The sequence below is a fragment of the Rhinolophus ferrumequinum genome, chromosome 16 (genome assembly GCF_004115265.2).
Source record: "Rhinolophus ferrumequinum isolate MPI-CBG mRhiFer1 chromosome 16, mRhiFer1_v1.p, whole genome shotgun sequence".
Taxonomy (NCBI): domain Eukaryota; kingdom Metazoa; phylum Chordata; class Mammalia; order Chiroptera; family Rhinolophidae; genus Rhinolophus; species Rhinolophus ferrumequinum.
The window spans coordinates 61,480,721-61,507,827 of record NC_046299.1 but is presented as its reverse complement, the minus strand read 5'-3'; the positions used below and the strand labels follow the sequence as shown (position 1 = coordinate 61,507,827).

General features: G+C 35.6%; 1 protein-coding gene across 2 annotated transcripts in view; it reads left to right on the top strand.

Annotated features, from left to right (window-relative positions):
- The window catches only part of WAPL (WAPL cohesin release factor), an 83,434-nt gene that overhangs the window by 24,053 nt on the left and 32,274 nt on the right, over positions 1-27,107 (top strand). The window contains exons 3-4 of one of the 2 annotated variants that reach the window (XM_033130091.1): positions 10,387-11,427; positions 13,534-13,652. In XM_033130091.1, the coding sequence (XP_032985982.1) occupies positions 10,387-11,427; positions 13,534-13,652 (1,160 nt within the window). The remainder of the gene's footprint in view (positions 1-10,386; positions 11,428-13,533; positions 13,653-27,107) is intronic. The other variant, XM_033130092.1, reaches the window with a different exon arrangement.

Here is a 27,107-nt window from a genome sequence, read left to right as displayed (position 1 = left end):
TAGTGCTATGTTTTCTCTGCACTATTCCAGCTTCTCACACAATGTGGGGATTCCCTGGGAGATGGGCTTCTCCTCTGTTAATAGTTCTCCTGGGTCACAGGGCGCAGTGTCCGTGTGGGTATGCGGAGAGCTTTTGAAGTTCCAAAGCTCTTCCTGCACCAGATTCAGAGCTCGTGTGTTTCAGCAGTACTGTTTACTCCTGCAGGGATCCGCCCAGATAGGTGGGGCCCGGGGCGGGGTGAGTTGTGAGAGGTGGCCCAGAGCAATGGCGGCCACCACCACCACAGCCGGTCCTGCTTCCACAGCTCCCTCCTCTTTGCCAAAACTAGTTGGACTGGGAATCTGTGTGTACGGTCCACAGTTCTCAGAACAGCAAATATTCTGTTCTTTTGATTTGACAGTGCTACTGTTCCGCTTCCAGCACCGGGCAGGTGGGGGTGGGGCGAGCTCTGGGAGGGTAGGGAGGGGGTAGCTAGTCTCAGTGCCTAAGGCTTCCGTTCTGTGCTCGGCAGTGAGGGCTTAAACCACCGTTTTCAGCCTTCTTCCCTGAGTCTTTTCTCTGAGGTCTCTGCCATGAGCATTGGGTTCAGCTGTGTTATATGTTGCCCCCTCAGCCCTGTGGGCCATAAGCAGAGCCCTAGCAATCCGAGTTATTCCCTTTCCTGCAGCTGCGGTAGTTCTGGGATGCAGCAAGCTCGGAGCACTGAGCTACGTCTGCATCCTGCACCCGTGTGATTCTGTCTCCACACTTCTACCTTCCCTCCTCCCCTGCTCGCGTCATTCGCCCACCTTTAGGTGAATTCAGTAGTGAGCCTCTTCATCTTGCCCGTCTGCTGAACAACTATAACTTTGTGGAGTTACAGTTCAATTTGTTGGAAATTCCAGAGGATATTTCAAGAGGCTCACCTCACGCCACCATTTTATGGCCAATGCGGATTTTTCCTTTCTTAAAATGTGTATACATTTTTTTGGAACCCTCTGTATTTATGATTAGTCTTTTAATGGTTATGCTTTTCATAATTCTTTGTACAAAAATATATATAAATTTAAACTTAAGAATTTTATGTGATTAGAATGCTCTTAAGTGTTTACAAATTCTTCTAGATTGTTATGCCACAATTGTTAGTGCATAATTAGTCAAATATGAATGCTATATATTTTAAAGGCAGATTTATTGGAATGTACCTCTTATGACATGGGTGGGGCTTTCTGGAAAAATCAATTCATGTGTATGTGGATGAATATCATTGCTAGCATAAGAAAAGGCTTTGGCATAAATCTATTCTTATTTTTTTTTTAGTACATGTAAATACATGTATTAACAATGTATATACATTTTAAGAAAGAAAGAAACTGTATTAAAATTATAATACAATGAATGGAACTAGCATTCATTTGATTAACGCCATCTTTTGAGTGAATGTCATAGTACACATTGCTACCGTAATTCAATTGAACTTGGAAAAGTAATACATAGATAACATCTCTTAAAATGTGTACATTTTTTTGGCACTCTCCCATATAGAGAAACCATATTGACAAAATTAATGAAAAGTGTTTTTTTATAGCAGTTTCTATTTTGGAAAGTAATAATTGGAAACCGTCTAACAAGCAGAGGATTTGTTACCTAGACATTAGAATTACTCAGTTATTAAGCACAGAAGCCAGTATTGTATCACATTATTTCTCTATAGGTCACACTCCACATTTGGAGCAATGTAGCATAATAATGTTAGGGATAGGTGAGTGATACGCTGGTATTCATAATATGGGAGAGTAATCCCTGGTTGGTTGTTTTTGGACCAGAGTATGTATAGACTTAATTGTGCCTGTATATGTGTTGGAAGGTGTTAGTGTAACTCTGTGGGTGTGAGGGGCCTGTGTTTCTGGCGTAAGGAGTTAGTTGCCAACCTGAAAGGGAGGCCTACTGGTTGAGTTGCTGGGGTATGTGGTGTGTTTCTTGATCTCCTCGTGGGTAGAGATGGGCAACTTGAGCAGGAGGCCACAGGAGCAGACGATGTCCTTGGCGTGCGGGTGGCCGATGGCATTTGGCACTAAGGCCTCAGCAGGCTATGTTGATGTGGTTTAGGGGAGATGGAGTTAATGGCTCCGTGTAGTGGGTCCCGTTGAGCATTATTGATGTTGTTTTACATTTATGTTTTATCTTTAAAATGACATGTAAGATTTGTGTTTGATAGGTTTACTTTATAAAATATAAAAAATGTTTTAAATTATCGGTTGAAATGCTTAACATTTTTTAAAGTACTTTTTACCTTTCATATCTGAGTAAAATCAATCCACTGAGGAAGATGTGCCTCAGTTTTTCCTGTAGCCTTTTAGGTTCCTCTAATAAATAGCTACATACTTGTGTTAACAATGAAAAAAGTAAGTTCTCTCTCACAGAAGCAAATAATTTCTTTTTTTTTTTATTTAATTTTTTTATTGGGGAATATTGGGGAACAGCGTGTTTCTCCAGGGCCCATCAGCTCCAAGTTGATGTCCTTCTATGTAGTTGTGGAGGGCGCAGCTCACTGGCCCATGTGGGAATCGAACCGTCAGCCCTGTCGTTCCGAGCTCACGCTCTAACCAACGGATCCATTGGGCCGCCACAAATAATTTCTTATATAATTTTTCACAGTCTTTAATACGTATAGCATCAAATCTTTGTATCCTTAAAAACAGACACCACACGAATGTGTGTGTATGTAAAATACATGACACACACACACACAGTAGTGTGCTTTTAAAAACACTTAAGGAAAGATCTTTAAGATGTACACTTAACTATATTTTTAAATCTATCTTGTTCTATTTTAGCAGCTTCCTGGTTTTCCATTGCATGAATATACCTTACTTTTTAGTCTCTTTAGGGAAATTTTGGCTGTTTCTAGTCGTTTACTATTAAAAGAAATGGTACATTGATCATCTTTCTACTTATGTTTTTGAGCATCATGTCTCAGTATAGTGGTAAGAGATGTTTCTAGAGGTGGAATTGAAAGGGCCTATACATTTAAGTTTTCCATTAACATTGCCAAATTTTCCACTACCAGTTGACTTTTTTTTTCCCTCCCTCATCCTATCAAACTTTGGACTTTGTCAGCTGGAAAGTAGAAAAATATTTATTTTGGGGGTTTAATTTTTTTCATATTAGAATATGTCATCTTTATTTTAAAATTTAGTTAAAATTTTTATTTAGAAGATTCCCTAGTCATGCCAGTTCTTCCTGGAGTGACGATTTATTGTTATTTATTTCAGCTTTTTTAACATGCTGTCACATACGAGCAATATAAACAGTTACATATATGTATGTGTATTTAAATTCACTAAATGGTAACATGCTGGCTTGTACCTTGCTCTTTCAATTAATGTATCTTGGGGATAATTCTATGTCAATGTATAAAAGTTTTTTTCTATACACTGTCCCTTTTTAATTTAAGAAACGAATGCATGTTGTGTCAATTTCTATATGTATTTAACCAGTTCCTTGTTGATGTCAGACTTTTGGGTGGCTTCCACTGTTTTTGTTTTCTTTTTAAGTTGCCTTATTTTTTTAGACAAACACTACTTAATAACTGTGTGACTGTTAATCGGTGACTTATGTTTACTGTCCCTCATCTACAAAATGGGATAGAGGTTCACATTTCCTTACCTGAAAACTTCAGAGCCAGATTTGTTTTGGAATTTAGGATTAGTTTGGAATACAGAAAGTGTATGTATTTTACATTAACACCGTGTCAAGGTCTCAGGCGGCACTCTAATCAAAGATAATGTTTCTTCATAAAAATAAAATACTATCCTAAGTAGGTAGGATACATACTATAAATAGCCTCCCTTAGATGAAGTCAGGTTTTGCTTCAGAATGTATTATGAGAAAACTTAGTTTCAGAACTTTTTGGATGTTGGAATTGTGGATAAAAGCTGATTAACTTGTAATAGTACCTTCCTCATATAGTTGCTATGAGAACAGATGAATTAATTGTTGGAAAGTATTTAGAACAGTACTAGGCACATACTGAGGGCTGAATAGGTATAAATATATAGTTCAACTTTGTTTTACTTTGATTTTTTCCCCCAGCTTTATTGAGATATGATTGACATATAACATTATGTACTTTGACTTTTGTGAATGAAATATAGTATCTTTTCATAAGTTACTCATTTCTATTTCTTTTTCTGTTAATTGCCTTTTTATGTCTAGTTTCTTTTTCTGCTGGGATGTTGGATTTATTGATGTGTAAGAATTCTTACTATATTAAGGAAATCAGCCTTTTGCATTTCCCTAATGACTACTTAATTGATATAGTTTCTTTGGTGATGTCTGTTTAAATTTTTTGCTCATTTTTAATTGGATTATTTTCTCATTGAACTTTTAAGAGTTCATTGTATATTCTGGATACAGGGCTTTTATCAGAGATATTTACTGCAGACATTTTCTCTGAGTCTGTCGGGCTTGTCTTTGCATTTTCTTAACCGTGTCTTTTGTGGAGCAGAAGTTATTAATTTTAATCAAGTCGCATTTTATCAAATATTTCTCTTGTAACAAGGGAGTACATTCTCTTTCCTAGGCAAACCCCTTTATTGGACAGCTCTAATTGATCTTTGATGTTCTTGCTCATCAGCCCTTTTCACAATTCACAATTCTGTGAATTGAATGATTTCTACACATTGAATAAGTTTGTCCCTCTTCTCATGACAGCTGCTCATATATTTAATTTAAAAGGACCTTGCATATAATGGTGGCACCCTCTTTTCTCCCCAGTTATTTCAATGTTTATGGTCTCTAAAGCTACTTCTTCATCTGTACAGTCTGCTTAGCAGAAGTTGAAGATTTTGTTTAAATTTAGTTCTCAGCACTTCATGTAATATACATTTGCCATTTGCCCAACATATTAGAACTTTTAACCTCTCATCTGGACCTCTTTTATTAATGTGGGTTAAGATGGTTTATCTGCTTTAGTATTTAAATTTTTAGCAGCCACCACCATAGGTAGTGTAATACAGTAGAACTCAGTATGGGTCTTTTTATGAGGTCTTTTGGCCATTGGTTTAATTGGTAATCTTTGCTGTTAGCTGTCTAGGCCTCTTTTCCCTCATCTGTGTAATGATGGGTTTGGTGTAAAGTGAAAGGAAATATCTTTACTTTCTTATAAGAAGAGTTAAGAAAGTATATATATTGTTAATGTATACAGAGCAGCATACCGTTATAAAGATGTGTACGTCTGTGTATCTGTATCCAGCTTCAATAAACCTTAATTCATAGGCAGTCTTGTTTTATTTTTATCCCCACCTACTCTCTTTCCACAATGGATTATTTTGAAGCAAGTTCCATACATTGTATTTCGTACATAAATGTAATTCTTTAATAGATTAGGACTTCAAAAAAGATAACTACAATACTACTTTAAGGTACTTTATATGTACCTTTGCCAGTTTTTACATTTTAAGTTTTTGAACAGACTATTTACAGACACTATATACAGTTCAAGAGGTCCAAAAGCCTATTCTGTCATCCCCATCCCTAGGGCAGTACATAATGTAGACCTGCCTTGTTCTTTTTTTTACCACTGTGTAGTGGCTATATAATAGTTTAGTTTTTTTATTGATAGGTATTTGTATTGTTTATGAAAGCAAAAACCAGGAAACGATGTTGTAGTGAGTTTCCTTGTTATGTTGTTTTATACTCATGGAAAGTTATTTGTAAATACTTGTATTAATAACTTAAAACTGCTTGCTTCAAGGGTAAATTCATTTTTTTGATATGTATATTTTTAATTTTAAAAGATAATACCAAATTGCTCTTTGTAGTGGTTGTACTAAGATATGCTTCTGAAGAAATGTAGTTTTACTTAATTTTATTGCTCTGCAGTATTTCTTTGTATGAAGAGACTACATAGATTATATTGTTAATGATATTTAGGTTTCATTGTTTTGGGATGATGTTGCTTTGAGCGTGCTTCTCTTATGTCGAACCATGTGGAATTGCTAATATTTGATTGTTTTAAAAATGGAAGTTTCATATAGTTCAATTTAATGTCAAGTACTTTGAAGTGGAGTTGTTGGGTCATAGGATGTGTTCCGTTTGACTGTTGGTGGTTGTATAGTGATAACACATTATGGTTTTATTTTGCATCTTCCTAATTAATGAATATAAGCACCTTTTAATATATTTTTATTTACATGTTTATTGGATAGCATTTCTTATCAAGTGGCTGGTCAAGTTTTTTGATCATTTTTATATTGGGCATCTTTATTACGGAGTTGCAGGCATTCTTTGCACATCTCGCCCCCCCCCCCCCATCTAATAGTTATCTTTAGTGTTTTCTAATGGACAGATTTAATTTTGATGAAATCAAATGTCTTCCCCTTTACGGTTAATGCTTTTGTATCTTGTATAAGAAATCCTCCTCTGCCTGAGGTAATTTTCTTCATATGTGGGTCTTTAATTCATCTGGACTTGCAGGAGCTCTTTTTAAGTTTAGGAAATTGACCTTTTTAAAGCAATATGAGTTGCAATTATATTTTTCACATTTTGTTTCTTTTGACTTTACTTAAATATTTTTTTACCATGCTGAAATTTTAGATTTTATGTAAATTAATGTAGATTATGGATTTTGTATCTGAGAAAGAACTTCCCCATTCTAGAGTAATGCATTTTTAAAAATTTACTTTATATAATATGTATGTAGTTTTGTTTTCCCTGTTTAAGTCACTGAGTCATCTAGAATATATTTTCATGTTTGAGGTAAAAAACGAACTTTATTTTTTCCCACATATTCCAGTACCCTTTATTCAATAATCCATTTTTTCTGTAAAGATTTTGAAATTCCACAGTCAGCATACTGATTTCCTGCATATGTTTTGCTCCTTCTCTTGTCCTTTAAACCAATAAAAATATATATATTTTAGAGTGTTTGAAAACTTGGTAAAACTATAGGTACTCTCCCTGAAAAAATGTATGCACAATTTTTTCATACAGTTTCACAAAATTTGTGGAAGTTAGATCTTACATCAAACTTGCCACTTTTTAAATATTTCAGAATTCACTTCACTCATGGAAGCTTTAAATCATCCCACCTGTTTAGTTTCCTTTATAAAACTATGTATACTCATGTTACTGCAGGTACTGATCTGTGGTTTTTTTTTTTTTTTTTTGAGGGGAATCATCTTTTTGCGTTCAAACTTAAGAATCCTTAAATTAATCAAGGACATTTAATTAATCTTTTATGTGAGGTGGCTCACTGCTTTTTAGATAAGCAGAATGAGGGCTAGAGAGATACTATGACTTGTCAAATTTTTACACATCTGGTTGTTGGTTTAGCTCATACTTCTCAAACTCCCAAGTTCCATGTAGTTGTCTTCTCCCTTATGTATTACCTAATATACTAAAGATTGACTAGTGATTCTAAAATCTAGTGATGTTAAAAGGCGTTTATTAAGTATCTGATTACAGATGGTGTTGGGCTAAGCCTTGTACTGAGAACTTTCTACACATCCAGTCTTTACCCTCTAGCTTGAAAAAGAAAAATAGGCCTTGTAAAGTGGTTTTGGATTCCTTGCATGAAGCTGATAGACACGGGACATAAGGAAATATTGATGAACTTACAGGTTAGATTCCACTAAGAAAAGTCTTAGACTAGTCAGGGAGTACTTCGTAAATTATATAAATGTCTAACCATTGTGCTGTACACCTGAAACTAATGTAAAATAATATTGAATGTCAACTGTAATTGAAAATTTTTTAAAAGGGAAAGGTGAAGGGGAATAAGAGGTTCAAATTTCCACATATAAAACAAATAAGTCATGGATGGGGCTGTAGTACGCAGATGTAGTCAATATTGTGATAGCGTGGTACAGTGTCACATGGTTGCTGGACTTACCATGGTGATCATTTCTTTAGGTATGCGAATGTTGAATAACTATGGTGTACACCTGAAGCTAATATAATGTATGTTAGCTGTATTTTAATTAAAATCTTTAAAAAATTATATAATGTGTCTTATGGCAAAGCAGTAATAGCTATGATAATTTGCATTTGTGTGATGCCCTATAACCTGCAAAATATCCTTAAGTATATTATCTTTTATCTGTTCAGCCTGCACTTGAGACAGATTTTATTAGTTCTCATTTTCCAGGTGAAGAAACTGAACTTCTTAAGACCTCATTTCAGCCAGTAAATGGCAGAGCTGGCACTCATCCAATTAATTCCTAAACTGTTAACCATTGCTAGAAATATATTTGTTTATAAACAGATATTTATGTATCGTATATGTGTTTTTATATATAGTTTAGAATTCATCTTTATTTACTTTTTTTTCTCTTTATATACTTGAAGTTTTGAGATGTTAAATGGGTTTATCTGAGAGGAAGGTGAGATGTTTGAGGGAGGAAGGCATTTGAAAATAATTGCTGTTCTGCATTTTAGGATAAGATAGCCTTGCTCTTTCTTCTGAAGGTACAATTACGAATATTTGTTGGAAAGCTAAATGATGAAAGACTGTGGAAAGCATTTATTTTATAAGTTAGAGTACTGTAGTAGAGAACTTGGACTGCTTTTCTTATTCAGAACTGTGTTGATTAAATTGGCTTTTGTCTAAATGTATTTCAGAAGTTTAAAAATATGTAATGTACTTTAATAATTAATTTGTAGGATTGTTTATGCTATATAATTGAATGCATGAATAGATTATACTAATATAACTTAATTATATAACTTTTAGATACAACTTTTAGTGAGAATACTTCTTTCTATAAGGCTCTTTATTACTTTGTGCACTTGAAACAAATTTACAAGATATGCTCACAACATTTATGAAAGGCGGCCTATAAAACAACATGGATTCTGATTTTAGGGGAAATGGGAGTAATATATAAAACTTGAAGTGGTAATTTTTAAAAACTTACTGATTGTTCACACAAACTTTTTACTTTTAAGTCAGAAGGATGTTCATTAGATAAAATAATTAGAAACAGCCTAAATAAATGTCCCATTAAGACAATGGGATGCTGTACAATTATAAAAAGGACGTAGTCTGACATTCATAGACATCTCATAGACCTTTGTGTAGCTGAGCATACTAAGCATTCCATAGGCACTTACTAATAAATAATTCCTTCAGTAACACTTCAGAGTCATCTCTCAGTGGTTTCCCTTTTGAATAGATGAGGAAATTGAAGCCTTCAAGGAAAACTCCCAAAGTTAGGGGTCTTGCCTAGCTCTAAAGAGCTAGCTTAACTGGGGCAGCGCTTGTCTCCAGACTCAGCTACCAGTGTTCTTTCCACTTGTTAGGAAAGCACTGTTATTATTTCTTCAGGTTTGTCTTTAGACTTGGTTTTTCTTGTACGCCTTTTAAAATATCAGGTGTCAGAGTCAGCTTTTAATTTTTAGATTTTCAGTATTTTATATCTAGTGATTAATACTTCTGAGATTAAGAAAACTATAGTTCCTTGCCTTCAGCTGGGAAATATTTAAGAATAAAACACATATACCTATAAATTAGATGCCTTCTAAAGGTAAGTAAATGTAAATCAGCAAGTTAAATTATATTTAAACCTATTTGGTAGCATTAAAAATGTAGGTGCACTTTTTTTAAAAGTAATTTTTGGCATAAACGTTTTGCCAGTGTTTTTCTACCAATAAGTGCTGGGAGAATTAATTATAATACCAGTTTGAATCATTTCCATCTCATTTAGAAAAGTTAATAAAAATGTCTCTGATGATAAAAATTAAAGACAAAAATGAATTCCTCAAGTACAAAATGAAGAGGCTGATAAGCATAGATAGCTACTGTAGCCACTTAGGCACCACAGCCACTATATTAAAAAGAAACACAAAAATTAAAACAAATCTTCAAGTCATATGTCATATGGCTTTTAGGATTAGAAGAAAGGATGGAAAATAGAAATAGCTAAACCTGATCCTGGGACAGGTTTCTAGACAGAGCTGGCATGCCTGATGGGCACCTCTACCCTAGAGAAATAGATACGCTGGAAAGTTTTCATTTATTGTGTGATACTGTTTACATTCTACTGAATAAACTTGAAGCATTTTTATTTGAAAAACCCATGATACCTATGAGAAGGTTTGGCTGAGTCATTTGTATGTTGTTCTGAATTGACCCAATTGCTTAACACTATTGAAATCTCTTGAATTTAGGGTAACAGATTTAAGGGACTAGGATGCCTAGGGAGAGATCACATGAAAGTTATATACTAAAAAGGTGGAAGGGGAATTGTCAAATATGGCAACATTAATTTCTTCACAGTTTAAAATTATTGCAATTATTTTAAGATTAATTGGTTCTATACTATTAGTCAAATATCCTTGTTATTTTTTAACTTTTATATTGATGCCACTCATGTTTTTATTCTTTGACTTAATTTTTATAGATAAAGTGGAGAACTTTAGTGAAGAATATGAAAAGAATAGTCACCATATTTACAAAAATGCTGAAGACAGTACTAAGAAACCCAATGCAGAAACTATAGTGGCCTCTGGATACAAAGCAGATGAAATCAAGGAAACAAATGATACTTGGAACTCCCAACTTGTGAAACGGTCAGAATCTCCATCAGAAATACCTCTGATTAAGGCATCTGTGAGAACTGGTTTGTATGAATGGGATAATGATTTTGAAGATGTCAGATCAGAAGATTGTATCTTAAGTTTGGATAGTGGTCCTGTGGTGGAGATGAAGGATGAGGATTTAAAAAATCGGTTGGAAAATCTAAACGAAGCCATTGAGGAAGACATCGTTCAAAGCGTTCTTAGGCCAAGCAACTGTAGGACGTACTGTAGGGCCAATAAAGCAAAATCCTCACAAGGAACGTCAAATTTTGATAAGCTATTGGACGGCACCAGTCAGGCCTTAGCCAAAGCAAACAGTGAATCAAGTAAAGATGGCCTGAATCAGGCAAAGAAAGGCAGTGTAAGTTGTGGGACCAGTTTTAGAGGGACGGTTGGACGGACTAGAGATTACACTGTTTTACATCCATCTTGCTTGTCAGTTTGTAATGTTACCATACAGGATACTATGGAACGCAGCATGGATGAGTTCACTGCATCAACTCCTGCCGATTTGGGAGAAGCTGGCCGTCTCAGAAAAAAGGCAGATATTGCAACTTCTAAGACCACTACTAGATTTCGACCTAGTAATACTAAATCCAAAAAGGATGTTAAACTTGAATTTTTTGGTTTTGAAGATCATGATGAGACAGGAGGTGATGAAGGAGGTTCTGGGAGTTCTAATTACAAAATTAAGTATTTTGGCTTTGATGATCTCAGTGAAAGTGAAGATGATGAAGATGATGACTGTCAAGTGGAAAGAAAGACGAGCAAAAAAAGAACTAAAACAGCTCCATCACCCTCCTTGCAGCCTCCTCCAGAAAGCAATAATTCCCAGGACAGTCAGTCTAGTAGTAATAATGCAGGTAAGACTAACATCAGCTACTTAGTTTCCTCCTAGGTACTCATTTTTAACTTACCTTTAATTTTAATAGAAGTACTATTTAGAACCACGCATTACCTCATTCAAAGGAACAACATTTTAAATGTTAACAATCAAGTTCCATGTTGTAAGGAGACAATTTATAGATAAAGGAGTCTTTTCATATTTGTTTTTTAAGTCTACATTAGCACATGAGAATTTTAAAGAGTTTGTTCGTGTGTGCGTGCGTGTGTGGTGTGTGTGTGTGTGTGTGTATAGGGTTCCCAAACAGCTTTTCAATTTTGAAAATCCGAATAAAATGGAGACATGGGATAGATTTTGGACATTTAGAACTACGCTGATAGATTGTTGTAATGAGGGAAATAATAGAAATTTAAAATTGATAAAAAGCCTTTGCATTTGGCTCGAAAAAAAGCCTTTGCATTTGGCTCGAAACGAATCCACTAATAAATGTTAAAAACATTCTTAAAAAATCTTTAAAGTTAAGATTAAGTCTTAAGAATTATCCTCTTAAATTAATAAAACTGAAAAGTGCTAGTTAGTATTTATTTAAGAGATCTAATTTGTAAATGTAATTTGTCTCCTAAGGTGGTAGGACCAGTAATGACTAGAGGTCCTCAAGGAATTGATAACCTCCTGTGTGAGAGACAAACAAGAAATAGGTTAGCTTTGCTATAATTAAGTCATTACCTGACAAGGGCTTTGTGAAGTGGATTGACTGTTGAGTGAGGAAGAATATATGAAAGCCTCTGGGATATAGGAACTATATTTATTTGTATTTGACCAAATAGTTTTTCTGTATGGTTTTACATGTTAAATAAAGCTTTTGTCCTGTCAGGGTCGTAAAGGAAGTGTCATTCTGGTGAATTAGAATTCTTACATATAGATTTATACTCTTAAGTCATACTTGAGACTACCTACCACTTTGCCTATTTGGCCTAAAAATAGTTTTGCTAGATTAGAATCACTCTGATCTTTAAAATTAGAGTTATACAGGAGTAGCCCCTAAGGGCTCACTGACTCCCCAGTGCAAAAAATAAATAAAGTAAGGATATTGTCAGAATTGTCCAGGTTGTCTTGAATCTCTTCTGGAGATCTGAAGTTTGCAGCACCCTTGCTAGTTACTTGAGCTCTGACCTGGCAATCGGCTGTACAGTTGCTTCCTCAGGGGGGATGGTAAGTAACAGTGTATGAAACCTGAGCTCCTGTCCTGCTGCAGTTTACTTAGCTCTTGTGCTAACCTTGATAGCAGATTATCCTAATCTGCAATTGAAAATCAGTGGCTGAAATTTACATCTTCGGGTAAGGTAACTTTTTTCACCTTTTAAATGTGAATTCATTAGACTCCCTTTCAAAAACTTCAAGTTGATACCAAATAAAAATTTTAAATTAGAGACCATTTGATTGATACATTGAACATCGGAATTTGAGTCTTCATATAATATATAAAATAGCAAACATTTTTAAAGTTTGGGCTGGAGAAAAGTCTACTTATTTTTCTCTTCAGTTTTAGGCTAGAAGAAAAATAGACATTCATAACCGTGTGGGAAGTAATCTAATTTTTGTGTTAGTTTTGTGTGAAGACCCACAAATCGATTAAACTCATTTTATATCTTTTGCCAAGGATAGCTATCTTTTTTTTTTTTTAAAGTGTAGATGTAAGTGGGCATTCTTTGAGGACCAACATGAGTCAGTGTCCTTAAATTCTAGAAAAGTGATCAAGGTACATACTACCTGATACTGTGTATGTGTGTTTAAATGAGACCATATCAGTGTCAGTGTTCATAGATACCCAGCGGTTATTTTGTAAAAGAATTGATTTTGCCATTTACACAAAACTGGAGTACATATACAGCAACTAGGTTTCTGATTTTCTCTTGGTGGGGGCGAGGGTAAGACAAGCAGGGTGAGAATGGGAGAATGAGACTTAATATTGTTGGGAGTGTTTTGTCAACTGTGTGGTGCTTTTATTCTTTTATTCTTTTTCCCCACAGTATGCCCCCTCCTCCTTTTCCACCAAATGCTCAGAGGTTGTTTGGTAGATTATTTGAAATATTAGAAAGCTAGTTAGTTTTGGTTACCATTTCAGAAAACTTGGATTTTACAGAGGACTTGCCTGGTGTGCCTGAAAGTGTGAAGAAGCCCCCAAATAAACAAGGAGATAAATCAAAGGAAAACACCAGAAAGATTTTTAGTGGCCCCAAACGGGTAAGTAAAGCATTACCAGTGATTTGTATTATGTAATTTTTATTGGAGGGCTCAGCTCTTAGTTTTTTTATTTGATAATTATTAACAAACATGGCAATTAGAAATTCTTGCATTGGATATATGTGTCATTTAAAAAAAACATTGTAACCATTTTTTCGGAAGTGTGGTAAAGTATAACATAATTATTACATGCAAGTGTACAATTCAATGACATTAAATACAATGACAATGTGTGTAATCATCTGTACCCCAAACATTTTCTTCTCTAATAAAATCTCTGTACCCATTAAACAATAACTTAAACTTTCCCTTTACCCCCTCCCCCCCGTAAACACTGTTCTGTCTCTATGAATTTGCCTATTCTGGGTACCTCGGATAAGTGCTTATTTCAGTAAGCATAATGTTGTCAAGGCCCATTCATGTAGCTTATATCAAACTTTCATTCCTTTTTTTATGGCCGAATAGTAACTCCATTGTTTATCCATTCACCTGTTGGTGACTACTTGGGATTTTCACCTTTTGGCTATTTGAGTCCCTGCTTTCAGTTCTTATGGATATATACTTAGGAGTGGAATTTTGGGGAAATATGGTAGGTCTTTGTTTAACTACCAAACTGTTTTCCACCTTGGCTACTCCGTTTTACCTTCCCACTAGAAACGCATGAGGGTTCCAGTTTCTTCACATCATCACCAACACTTATTTTCTGAGTTGTTTTGGTAATAGCTATTCTAAGGATGTGAAATGGTATCTCATTGTGGTTTGATTTGCATTTCCCTGACTAAGTGATGTTGAACATCTTTTCATGTACTTAGTGGCCATTTGCATATCGTTTTGGAGAAATGTCTATTTAGGTCCTTTGCCCATATTTTTCTTTTTTTAAATAAATTAAGTTAAACTTTTTTTTTTAATTTTTATTGGGGAATTTTGGGGAACAGTGTGTTTTCTCCAGGACCCATCAGCTCCAAGTCAAGTTGTCATTTTAAATGTAGTTGTGGAGGGCGCAGCTCACTGGCTCATGTGGGAATCGAACCGGTGACGTTGGTGTTAGAAGCACTGTGCTCTAACCACCTGAGCCAACCAGCTCTCCCTTTGCCCATTTTTGAATTGTTTGTGTTTTTTATTGTTAAGTTACAGGAGTTCGTTATATATTCTAGGTATTAATCCAGTATTACATATATAATTTGCACATAGATTCCCCCATTCCGCAAATTGTCTCTTTACTCTCTTGATTGTGTTCTTTAATACACGAAAGTTTTAAATTTCAGCAAAGTCCAATTTGTTTTTTTCTGTTGTTGCCTATGCTTTTGGTGTTATATCCAAGAAATCATTGCCAAATCAAATGTATCATTTTCTCTGTGTTTTCTTCTACCGTGCTTCCCTGAAAATAAGACCTAGCCAGACAAGCAGCTCTAATGCGTCTTTTGAAGCAAAAATTAATATATAATATAATACTGGGTCTTACATTAATTTTTGCTCCAAAAGATGCGTTAGAACTGATTGTCTGGCTAGGTCTTATTTTCGGGGAAACATGGTAGGAATTTTATAGCTTTAAGCCTTATATTTAAGTCTTTCATCCATTTTGAGTTGATTTTTGTATATGGTGTAAGTTAAGGATCCAACTTCATTCTTAATGCATTATGAAGTCATTTTAGTATGGCTTGGCATAGGTATTGAGAATAATTTGCTTGACTTTACCTTTTCATTTATGTGTGTGTGTGTGTGTGTGTGTGTGTGTGTGTGTGAAGGGGAACAGGACTTTATTGGGGAACAGTGTGTATTTCCAGGACTTTTTATTTTATTTTATTTATTGGGGAACAGTGGTGTGTTTTTCCCAGGACTCATCAGCTCCATCCAAGTCAAGTTGTTATCCTTTCAGTCTTAGTTGTGGAGGGCATAGCTCAGCTCCAGGTCCAGTCGCTGTTGTTAGTTGCAAGGGGTGCAGCCCACCATCCCTTGCAGGAGTTGAACCGGCAACCTTGTGGTTGAGAACTCGAGTTCCAACCAACTGAGCCATCTGGGAGCTCAGCGGCAGCTCAGCTCAAGGTGCCGTGTTCAATCTTTAGTTGCAGGGGACGCAACCCACTATCCCTTGTAGGAGTTGAACTGGCAGCCTTGTGGTTGAAAGCCCGCGCTTCAACCGAGCCATCTGGCCACTCAGGAGCTCAGTGGCAGCTCATTGACTTCATTCTAGTTGCGGAGGGCGCAGCTCGCTGGCCCAAGTGGGAATCGAACCGGAAGCCCCATTGCCCAGAGCTCACGCTCTAACCAACTGAGCCACCTGTCCACCCCTAAAATATTTCTTGACTTAAATAGCTTGTTACAGTGTTAAATAGTTTTATTACTGAAAATTACGGTTGAAAGTTATCTGCACCTTTTGTAGATTGAATTGCTTTTAAGCAAATAAAGAATGAGTGTGTCTGTTTTTTATGGCTTTATTTTATTTTTATTCTTTTCCCTCTTTAAAGAGCCAACTGGGAATCTTATCGAAGTAATTGTGCTGTACTTTTCCCCCAGGTGCCCACCCCCACTTCCCCATGAGGAAAAAAAAGTGCTTAATATGGATTTCAACAGACCTAACTTCCTCTGGGGCCAGGGTAGCGTGGCGTAAAGACTATAGTCATTAAAGCTTAGGTGAGATTTTTGGTTTGTAGAAAATTGTGTGTGGCATGTATTATTTCTAGAGCAACAGATACCAATTTTTTTGGTTTTTTGGTCTCAGGACCACTTTATAATCTTAAAAAAATTATTGAAAATCCCAAAGAGCTTTTGAGTATATGTTAACATCAATATTTATCAAATTAGAAGTAGAAATACATTTCAAAAATACTTAGTATCTCACTTAAAATAACTCATTACATGTCAATACATTTTTCTGAAAAAAATTCCTTAAAAACCAGTGAGAAGAATAACATCGTATTACATTTTTTGCAACTGTCTTTAAAGTTGCACTTAATAAAAGACAGCTAGATTCTCATATCCCCTGCATTCAGTATATTTTATTATGTTGTTTTGGTTGAAATATATGGAGAAAATCCACCCTCACACGGATACATACCATGTTTCCCCGAAAATAAGACCTAGCCGGATAGTCAGTTCTAATCAATCAGCATCTTTTGGAGGAAAAATTAATGTAAGACCCGGTCTTATAATATTAGGTCTTATTTTCGAGGAAATAGGGTAGTTGTATTTTAAATAGCCTTCTCAGGTAATTGTAAACATTCTTCTTCTTTGATACTATACCAAAACTCAACAAATGGGAGCTTCTTAAAGATTAGTTGCACCTTGGAATCTAAAACCATGCCTTGAACCTTCTATTCTGTTAACATTAAAATCTATTATAATAGTCTGCCTAGCACTTTGAATGGGTCTTTTACACATCCCTGGTTTGTAACATCATACATTGGTCATTTGGGAAATTCTGGTTACACTGATTTATGCAAATTTTTCAAATGGTGACACACACCTCATTATACAGTATCAAAAATCACATTAATTTCACTGCCAAACTCATCAGAAAAGTCTTAAGTATTGGGAAGCTATCAAATTCACAGTGATAGATAAAAGTTCTCCAAAATCATAGGTTTTTTTGCTTAAAAGTTGAAATTTTTTCATTGGTAGAAAATACTTCAAGGAAAATGACAGTGACAAGCCTTCTTTATTCAGTTTTGAGAAAATGTCTGTCTAATACGCGTGTCTGTATAAGCACAGTTTGTCAGTAAACAATGGTGTGCCAGGAAAAAAGTGGCTAGTTCAGCACAGAACTCAAGCAGTAATGTTTTTTCCTTTGACACAACCACCATACCTTGTATACAGCAGAGGTGTTTTATGCATACTCTACACAGAATATTAGTGCATTCAAGGATTGCGATTTGATAAAATTAATACTTTTTACTCATTTATCAAGAGCTTTTCCTTATGTGAGACTGGGATTTTATTTTTTAACTATAAAGTATATGGCAGAGAAGAATATGACTACTTTAATACATTTCAGAGTCCCTACCCTGAGGTGTGGTGAGGCATCAGTAGCTTTACCTACCATTGCTTTTGTACCATCTGTACAAATGTCAACATTGTGAAAATGACAGATAACATCTTACTATTGTGAAAATGGCTTTGGCTTTGTAGACACCCTGCAAGAGTTTTGCGGGCCCCTAGGGGCCCATGGACCACACTTTAAGAACTGCTGATTTATAGCATTCTACTTTATTTTTCTCCCTCTCAACATTCTATTATGAAAAACTTAAAATATACAGAAAATGTGAAAGCAGTACGATGAATACTTAGATCCCTCTACCTAGATTGATTTCCAGTTAACATTTTGATTTAATTGCACACACGCATGGTCCTCTCCCTGTCCCCCTTCTGTTTTTCATTCTGTCATATAGATTCATTTTTTGGAAGTTAGTTGTAGATAGCGTACACCTCATACCTAACTGGTTATGTGACTATAGTACTTAAGAAAATTAGTAATTCTTTGATATAATCTGATGTCCAGTCCATATTCAGTTTTCCCCAGCTGTCTCCAAAAGGCATTTTATTCCCCAAACCATAGTCATTTAGCTGTTACATCTTTAGTCTTAAGCAGTCTCCTCATCCAAAAATTTCCCATAAAACTGATTTTGTTTTTAAGAGCCCAGGATATTTGTCTTATAGAATGTTCCATATTTAAAATTTATGTGTTTGTTTTCTGATGATGTAATTTAAGCTGTTACTCTACTATATTAAAGTCATATAATGTCAAAGAACACTGGCGATTGTGTCTGTTAGCTTGATGAGGTTCAGGTTAAACGTATTTTGGCAAGAATACTTCAAAGTGGTATTGTGTATGTTGCTTCACATCAGAAGCTACGCAACACGTGGTTATTCTACTGTTAATATTGTTTAGCCACCTAGCGAAGGTTGTGATCACTGGCTCTCTCCAAAATAAAGGTACATTTTTTTCCTCTTACAATTTAATTAGCAAATAAGCTTGCAGATGCTGCTCTGGCCCCATGTCTGAAGATCCGTTCTCCGTATTGTTTTACCTCATCGTTTTAGCACGCGTTGTTGATCTCTTCCTGCGTCACTGATTACACTGACAGCTGCACAATGGAGTGTTCTAATTGCTGTTTCTTCCCCATTTAATAACTAGAATTCTGTAAAGGAGCCCCCTTTCACTCTATCACTATAGACAGAAGGATTTTTACTATTGAATGTATTTACAGTAGATTTGGCCAGTGTGAACCATTTTAAGCTGTCTCCTGTGTCCTTTTGATATTTCCCCATTATCTTTGAGCACTTCCCTTGCTTCCCGCACGAAAGATGACCCAGACTTACCTTGTACTTCATCTGTTTCAATCATGGAATCATCCATTTATCCAAGGATCCTTGATTATTATTATTTTCGTGTGTGGGGGGATTAGTACTTAGAAGCCAGGATATGAATGCTGGGTGTATTTATTGCTTCTAGGCCTTTTCATTGGCTAGAGCTATGAAATATGTTGAAAAATAAACTCTGAGTTCATATTGACAGTTTCATTTCAAATTTAACATTACAGAATTTTGTGTTTAGCATATTACTTGCTTTATCCTACAGCACACACTACTTTTGAAATAATACCAATATTACAGTGAACAATAAATAAAGGTTTCTTTCCAGTTCTTTTTGTCCTTAGATTATTTCACTAAGGATGAAGTCATAGTGATGTGTTTAAAAGTTTTGAAATAATTTTATCTTGTGTGCTTATCTTAATTCAATATTCATTTGGGTTCATTTGTACGTGTGTTCAGTTTTTAAACTTAGTTTCGAACTTAATATTGGAGTCATTTTTTTGCTACTGAAGGGCTTAGAAGGCAGCAGTGTACATGTACTTGACCCGATTATGAAAGCATCTCTCCGCCTAAAGTAAATCAGGTCATGCAACCTTGTAGGCAGAAGACCTAGTTAGTGTTGATAATGTCAGAGGACATATTGCTTAGTTATAAAACTAAGCTATGAGATTGAACTCATTTGAAAGATCTAATATGGGTGAAGCCCTGCCTTAAAACAATAGTGCTAAACAACATTTTATTCCTTGAAGAGGCTTACTTCAATAAGCTTCAAAAATGAAACTGCTCCTAAATGTTCTAGTCCTTTAATAAAAAGTAATAAAAAATGCTTTAGCTCCCGTGGAAGTTATGTGTCTTTATGAAAATATCTAGGTAAAGAATGTAGAAGCCTACTTCAGGAAGAGAGCAACAAGAAGTTAAGCGATATAAAATCCCTAGCTTTTATAAGAAATAGGTAATCCATTTGCCTTCAAGACACTAAAAGACTATGTAAGAGGTGTTAAAAAAGAAGAGAACCACTAAGAAACAGAAATAAGAGAAAATTTTATCTATTAGTTTTCATGAGTGTAAAGGAATAGAGGAAATAAATGGGATCAAAGTTTTATGCATTAAGTTAAGTGGCATGTATAAATCAGTATAGTGGAAATGATAGATTTGTTTTATATCCAAGAAATTAGAATTCGTGTTTTCTGTGCAAAAAAAGGATAAGCTCAATTCCACAAGGAATTTTTTTGTAGGTTATCCCCAAATCTCCAGAGAAAAAAGAAAGGTTGGTGTGGGGGTGGTGCTAGGTGGGTGGGTGTAGGAAATGTTTTCAGCAGTTGTTCCAGTTGTCTAGCATAACAGAAACATCCTCATGTAGCTGGGCGGCCAGTGGGAGTATCTGGATCTTCTCTACTCTGATTAGATTTAAAGACACTAATGACCACTATTTTCAAGTGGTTAAGAGATAGCCCATGGATTGTAGTGGCAAGAGTTTCCCTCCCTCCCTAGCAGGCTCGTAACCGCAACATGGTAGATGTTTTGCACTGAATAAATCTTGGTGGTAGATGGTGGCCCTGTATGTTAGGGGATACTTAGCAACATCCTGGCCTCTGCCCGCTAGATGTTAGTAGCACCCCCACCCCAGTTGTTTCATTTGTCTTCAAACATTGCTAAATGTCCTTGGGGTGTCAAAATGGACCCCTCCTCCCATTGGGGGTGTGTGTGTATGACTTGAGAGTAAGTTGCAGACTTGATGTCCATTACTCCTAAATACCTTAGTTTGTACTTTAGTACTTTAAGGTATTTAGGAGTAGTTCGTTTGCACTTAGTTTGTAAACATAGCTACAGCATACCCATGAAAACCAGGAAGTCAATAGCATTGGTATAATAGTCTAATCCATAAATCCATTGAACTTTCACCAATTGTCTCAGTAATGTCCTTTATAGCAAAAAAATAGCCCTGCCCCCCCACCCCCATCTCTGAAAAGAGCCCGTGATCTAACCCAGAATCATGTCACAAGTCTCTACTCTCCTTCAGTGTGTCTTTCCTGGTCTTTTCATGGCTTTGACATCTTTGAAGAGTTAAGATCAGTTATTTGTAGAATGTCCCTCAATTTGTGTTTGTCTGATGATGTTTCCTCACGATTAAAGATACGTGTATTTAGCAGAAATACCATAGAAGAGATGCTGTGTTCTCACTGCACCATACCAGGTGGCACAATGTCAGTTTGTAGCATAACTCTTGATGTTAAGTGATCCCTTGGTGGTTCCTGTCAGATTCCTCAACTTCCTCATTAAACTTTCATCCACTAGTTTACCATTGATTCTTGCCTGAATCTGTTTTTACTGTGATGGTTGTTGAATATTTTTCCTAATTATATCATTCCTTCTACAGTTACTAATATTTGGTCTTCTGCTCTAAGGTAGGTCTTTTCCGCTCCTCCATGTATATAAGAATATATTTTTATATGTTCCTTATATAATACGTAAGCATTCATTTATATATTTACATATTCATTCCTTTATGTCGGTATGAACATGGAATCCTGTTTTTATTCACTCATTTGTTATTGTTATTTAACTGATAGTAGCATCATTATTTTGATACTAAGATTTTCTTAGATTTGGCCCATGGATGTTTCTTCAAACTGCCTTTTGATGTGTCTCACCGTTTTGCATTCTCTTACTTACTGACGCTGAGATGTTCTGGGCTTGTCATATACATTCCCAGCGCTGTAATCCGCCGTTTCTCCAGGGCCCCTGTTTTCTCTTAATGGAGAATGGCATTTAGAAATAAAGATACGGTCATTTCTTATGAGGTGTTAGTTCCTCTAGGCCTTCTTTGAGTTGACAGAGCTAGGAAAATTAAATATTAGGTCGATGCAAAAGTAATTGCGGTTTCAAAAGTTAAAAATAATTGCAAAAACTGCTATTACTTTTGCACTAACCTAATGCATGCTTTCTTTTTCTCTCTCTCTGTCTCTCTGTCTCTTTCTCTGTCTCTTTCTCTCTCTCTCTCTCTCTCTCTCACACACACACACATACACACACACACACACTTCGTTTCTGTGTATGTTGACAACAATGAGTTCAAACCGATACCCCCAATATTAGTTCAACACCACGTACTTGATTCTAGCCTTCCCACTTTCCATGCCGACAGTGAGCAATCTGGCTCCCATTACCCTCAACATGTTTACGTGTTTGCTCAGTCCTCATGTATATAACCAGTTTCCTGACCACACGGACCATCTCCTCAAGGCTTTAGTGCCACTAGCCAAGGTCCCTCTTCCCTTCCCCATCTCCCCATGTTAGGAAACATTAACTTTTTAAGCTTGTCAACTGAGAATTTTCTCCCAACACCTCACCAGGGATATAGGGAAGGGTTGTTCATAATGGTATTGAGGGCTGGCTGGGGGAACGTGGGACGCAGTGAAGAAAACTTCTGGTCAGGATGTAGTTGAAATGGTTACTCAGAACTATGTCACTTGCGAGGGAGAAAAGAATGGGTTTGAGAGATTAAGGTTGGAACATACCAGGATTTAAGTACCTGTTTCTACATAGTTTTATTGATAATTGGCAATTTTAAAGCTTTAAAAAAAAAAAAGCTATCCTGTTTCTGGTCACTGGCTTACAGTTTCCTTGCCTCCTATTGTTTGCAGTTGTCATGTGTGTGCTGATATACTTAGATTATTTATTCTGCCTGTCCTTTTTGTCTGGTTTCTAGCTTCTCATTCAGCTGCTGCCTATCTGCCCTCTCTGTAAGACGTTATCTGTATAATCATCCTAACTAACGTTCAGTGTTTGGAGGAGGGTTTTATTTTACCTGGGACTTTGGCCATCTTATTTTGCCGACTAAGACTGCTGCTGGTCATTGATGAAACTGACCATAATGTCAACCTTAGTTTCAATTCTCCAATATTTATATCTTCACTTTCATTATTTCCCTGTTGCTTAATTCTGGGCCTATCTGGCACTGTTTTGTCTGACTCAAAGGAACATTCCGGACTTTATTTTTTTCTTCCTTTCTGTCATTCAGTATGACACTGGATAGTGGACTTCTGGGCAATTAAAATTTGATTGTCGTATAAATAAGTTATAGATTTATTTGTATTAGGAAGTTAAAATTGTATAAAGCTGCAGTTTTAAAGTTAAGTGTAGCTTTATAGTTTATAAATTCATTTTTCTTTGTTTCATAAAATGAGTTTATATGGATTGTCAACTTAAAAACAGAATCTTCCAGTTGAAGAAATTTTAAAGGACAAGTAGTCCCACTGCTCACCCAAGAAATATGTGTTCATTCCTTTATAGTATCTTTCTGTGGCAGTTAGAATTCACTCTCATGAAGCATCTTATTTTTCTGTCGAATTGTTTTACTTATGGTTATCTTTGTTCTATGTCTGGGAATTCACTGACCATCCTGGACCCAGTCATCGGGAAGGCAGTGTGAGATTCACTAGATTCTCACAGACTAGAAGTCGGAGATATCGATGGATGTGAAGCCTGAAAACAAAGAGAGACTGTAGCCATTGGTTTGCTGATGAGGGATACCAGCCAAAGTGTAAAAGTAAAAAGCTACAGCTCCCCTTTTACAGCTCCTGGGTTGGTGATCAGAAGGGCTGTTAAGCAGAGCATGTTCCGGCAGAGGCTGTGTATGGAAGATGGTCAGTTTTAGTTGGCGTTTCTTTGTCATTGTTTGATTCAACATGTACTACAGGCCTTTCACTGTGCGAGGTGCTAGGGATACAAAAAGGAATACAATAATTAATTGTCTTAAAAAGGCTGGTGAGGTAGAATGTTTCCCCCCGTGGAAACTTTTGAGTATTCTTAGTGTTTCCTCATGTTTGTTCCGAAGCAGAAGCACCAATCTTCCTTTTATATAGATGATACTTAACTTAAATATTAAGCCAGGTACTTAAATCATTTATCTGTGTTACATAAAGACTTAGGAAAATGTAAATTATTTTCTGTATGTGATCTCATTCTTGGTTTTTTTTCATGTGATGGTTTATTTTAGAAGGATTTTAATAAGGAATAAAAGTACTGTTAATATTTTTATTTCCTTTTAGTTGAAGTGCCTTTAAAATTTGAAAGTTCAACATTTTATTATGACTTTCCATAAAATGAACTTTGAAATGAGAAAATATAGCCATACATTAATCAAGAGCCTGAGAACTTTGACTGTGTATAGTGTGTATTGGGGTGTTTATAGTTTGGAATTTGTTTTTCCAATTAGGAAATACTTTATTTAGGTCATCGGGATTCAGACATCCAGAAAACTCTTTGCTCAGCTTTCTCATGACTTCATGCTAACGATGACCACAAATTAACATAAGATGTGTAATACTGGGAGTTTTTTAAGGATGGTGACCATATTTTTTTTCACCTTTACATTCCCAGTTTCTGAGATACACAAGGAGTTTGTAAATGTTTATTTCTGGGATTCTTGGAAGTATGTTTGAGCAAAGAGTCTTCATTTAGTACTAAATACTCGTTTTTTTTAATATTTGAAAATTGGTAAGCCTATTAAATTTGGAAAAATTTCGGCCAGTATTCTTCAAATATTTTTTGTGTCTCTGTTTCCCTTTGGAGATTCCAGTTATGCTTGAGGTGCGTCTAAGTTATATTTGATCCTTATGAGGCTTTTAAATTTTAGGTGGGAGAGCAGCCTTTGGGTTCCCCCAAAATATATCACCTGGTTCCCCTGAATACAAGGTTTTCTACTGTGGCTAGTCGGAATGTGAACTTTTTTCATCCCAGAGGTAAAAAACAGTCTAGGGATCATTTCCTTTGTCCTTTTCGGGGGAAGCCCTTTCCCTTACCTTAGGTACTTTTTTTCCTTCACACATTTGCTTATCTCAGTACTCAGCCACATATTTGAGGAGACTCTGTAGATCTCCCAAGTTCTTTGTGCAGCTCTCAGAGGAGAGCTGTGCTCTGTGAACTGTAGCCACCACAATCTCCCTGGACTCCTATAGTTCTGTCTCCTCAATGACAGCACTACTGCCGGCTGGACTCTGAATTCTCCTGCAGGCAATTGTAGGGCTTATCTCGTGTTCTCCCTTCTTAGGGCTCGTGGTGCTGTGCTACCTGATGTCCAGTGTCTGAAAACCATTTCATAGATTTTGTCCAGTTTGTTAGTTTCAGATGGAAAGGTAAATTTGGTCTCTGTTACTCCATCTTGTCCAGAAATGGAAATTCATATGTGTTTTTTCATGAGGATCTATGAATACTATAATGATTACCTCCAAAACTAATGATGCATTCTTGTTTCCTTTCCTTTTGATTTTTGTTCTTTTCTTTCCTGGCTTTGCTTTTGACTTGATCTGCAATTCATATTAAATTGAAATACAGTTGTATCCACTTATATTTACTTAAGATTTAGATGCTGCCCGTATAAAAAACATTTGAGAAAGTATACATACATAAATTTGGTAGGACCAGGTTGAAAATAAATGAGGAAATTGTATTAAGAATAAGTAAGGAATAGAATGAGATGTAGCGTAAATTCAGGCGTTTAGGTCTTGATAGATTTCCTAGGCACCTACCAGAAATATAACTTGGAGCTTCTTAAAAGCCAGAGCAGAGAAACTTGTCAGCATACCCTTTTGCCTTTTAGGAAGGACCATTAAAAATAGAAAACTCTTACTAACCCTGACCAAGTTTGGCTTATGTTTTAATTTTTTTCTCTGCCTCAACCAAGAAAACATTTGCTATTAAATCTGAAAACATTGCTATTAAATCTTGATTTGTTATTGATGGGTTATTTAATTAACTAATTTCTGAATATAAACAAAGGATATCTTTATCACTTCCCACTTTTTAAAATAGCCTGTATTAAAATTATATTCATCTTCTATTTGATTTTTTACTTTTTTTTACTCTTGTCTGCATTTGATATGGTTGCGTCATGAATTTAAAATTACTTTAACTGATAAAATAATAAATAATTTATACTTTTTCTATTTGATAAGTTTTCTGAGAGAACTTAATTTTTTTTAAATATTTTTTATTTGGAAATAACGTAAAATTTAAAAAATAGTTACTTTGGAAATAATATCAAAATTACAGAACAGTTACAAAATTAAAATAATACAAAGAACAACTTCTTATCCTGATCATCTTTTTTCTTTTTAAATTTATTTAAAATTATAGTTAACATACAATATTATGTTAGTTTCAGGTATACAACATAGTGATTCAACGTTTACATACTTTACAAAATGATCACCACAGTAAGTTCAGTAGTCATCTGTCACCAGATATAGTTATCACAATATTATTGACTCTATTCTTTATGCTGTACTCATTTTACAACTGAAGGTTTGTACTTCTTAAACCCCTTCCCCTTTTCCGCCCGTCCCCTCCCCCTACCATCAGTTTGTATCTACATATGAGTTTGTTTCAGTTTTGTTTTGTTTGTTCATTGGTTTTGTATTTTAGATTCCACATTTAAGTGAAATCATGTGGTATTTGACTTATTTCACTTCACATAATCTCTAGGTCCATCCATGTTATTGCAAACAGTAAGATTTCATTCTTTTTTTGTTGAGTAGTATTCCGTTGTGTACACACACACACACACACACACACACACACCCACATCGTTATCCTTTCATCTGTCAGTGGTCATCTAGGTTGCTTCCATATCTTGGGTATTGTAAACAGTGCCACAGTGAACACGGGTATGTACATCTTTATGAATAATTGTTTTCATTTTCTTCCAGTAAATACCCAGAAGTGGAATTAGTAGGTTGTGTGGTAGCTCTTTTTAATTTTTGAGGACTCTCCATACTGTTTTCTATAGTGGCTGCACTAGTTTATAATCTCACCAATAAGTTAACATTGTTCCCGTATTTTGACCTATTCTCCTGTTGTGTCATTTTCTCTTTTCTGGTACAGGATCCAGTTTAGGGGGAGCTATTTCATTTCACTATTATATCTCCTTATTCTCCTTCAGCCTGCAATGTTTCCATAGTCTATGTCTGTTATGACGTTGACATCCCCTGATCTTCTTTTTTTAAAAATAGCTTCTCATTGTGGGTTAGTGTGAAGTTTCCTTATGCTTGGGTTCAAATTATTCATTCTAGGCCTGAATTCTGTGTAGTGCTGACTGTATTTTTTTCGGTGTACTACAGCTGGAGGGTGTCAGTTATAATCACC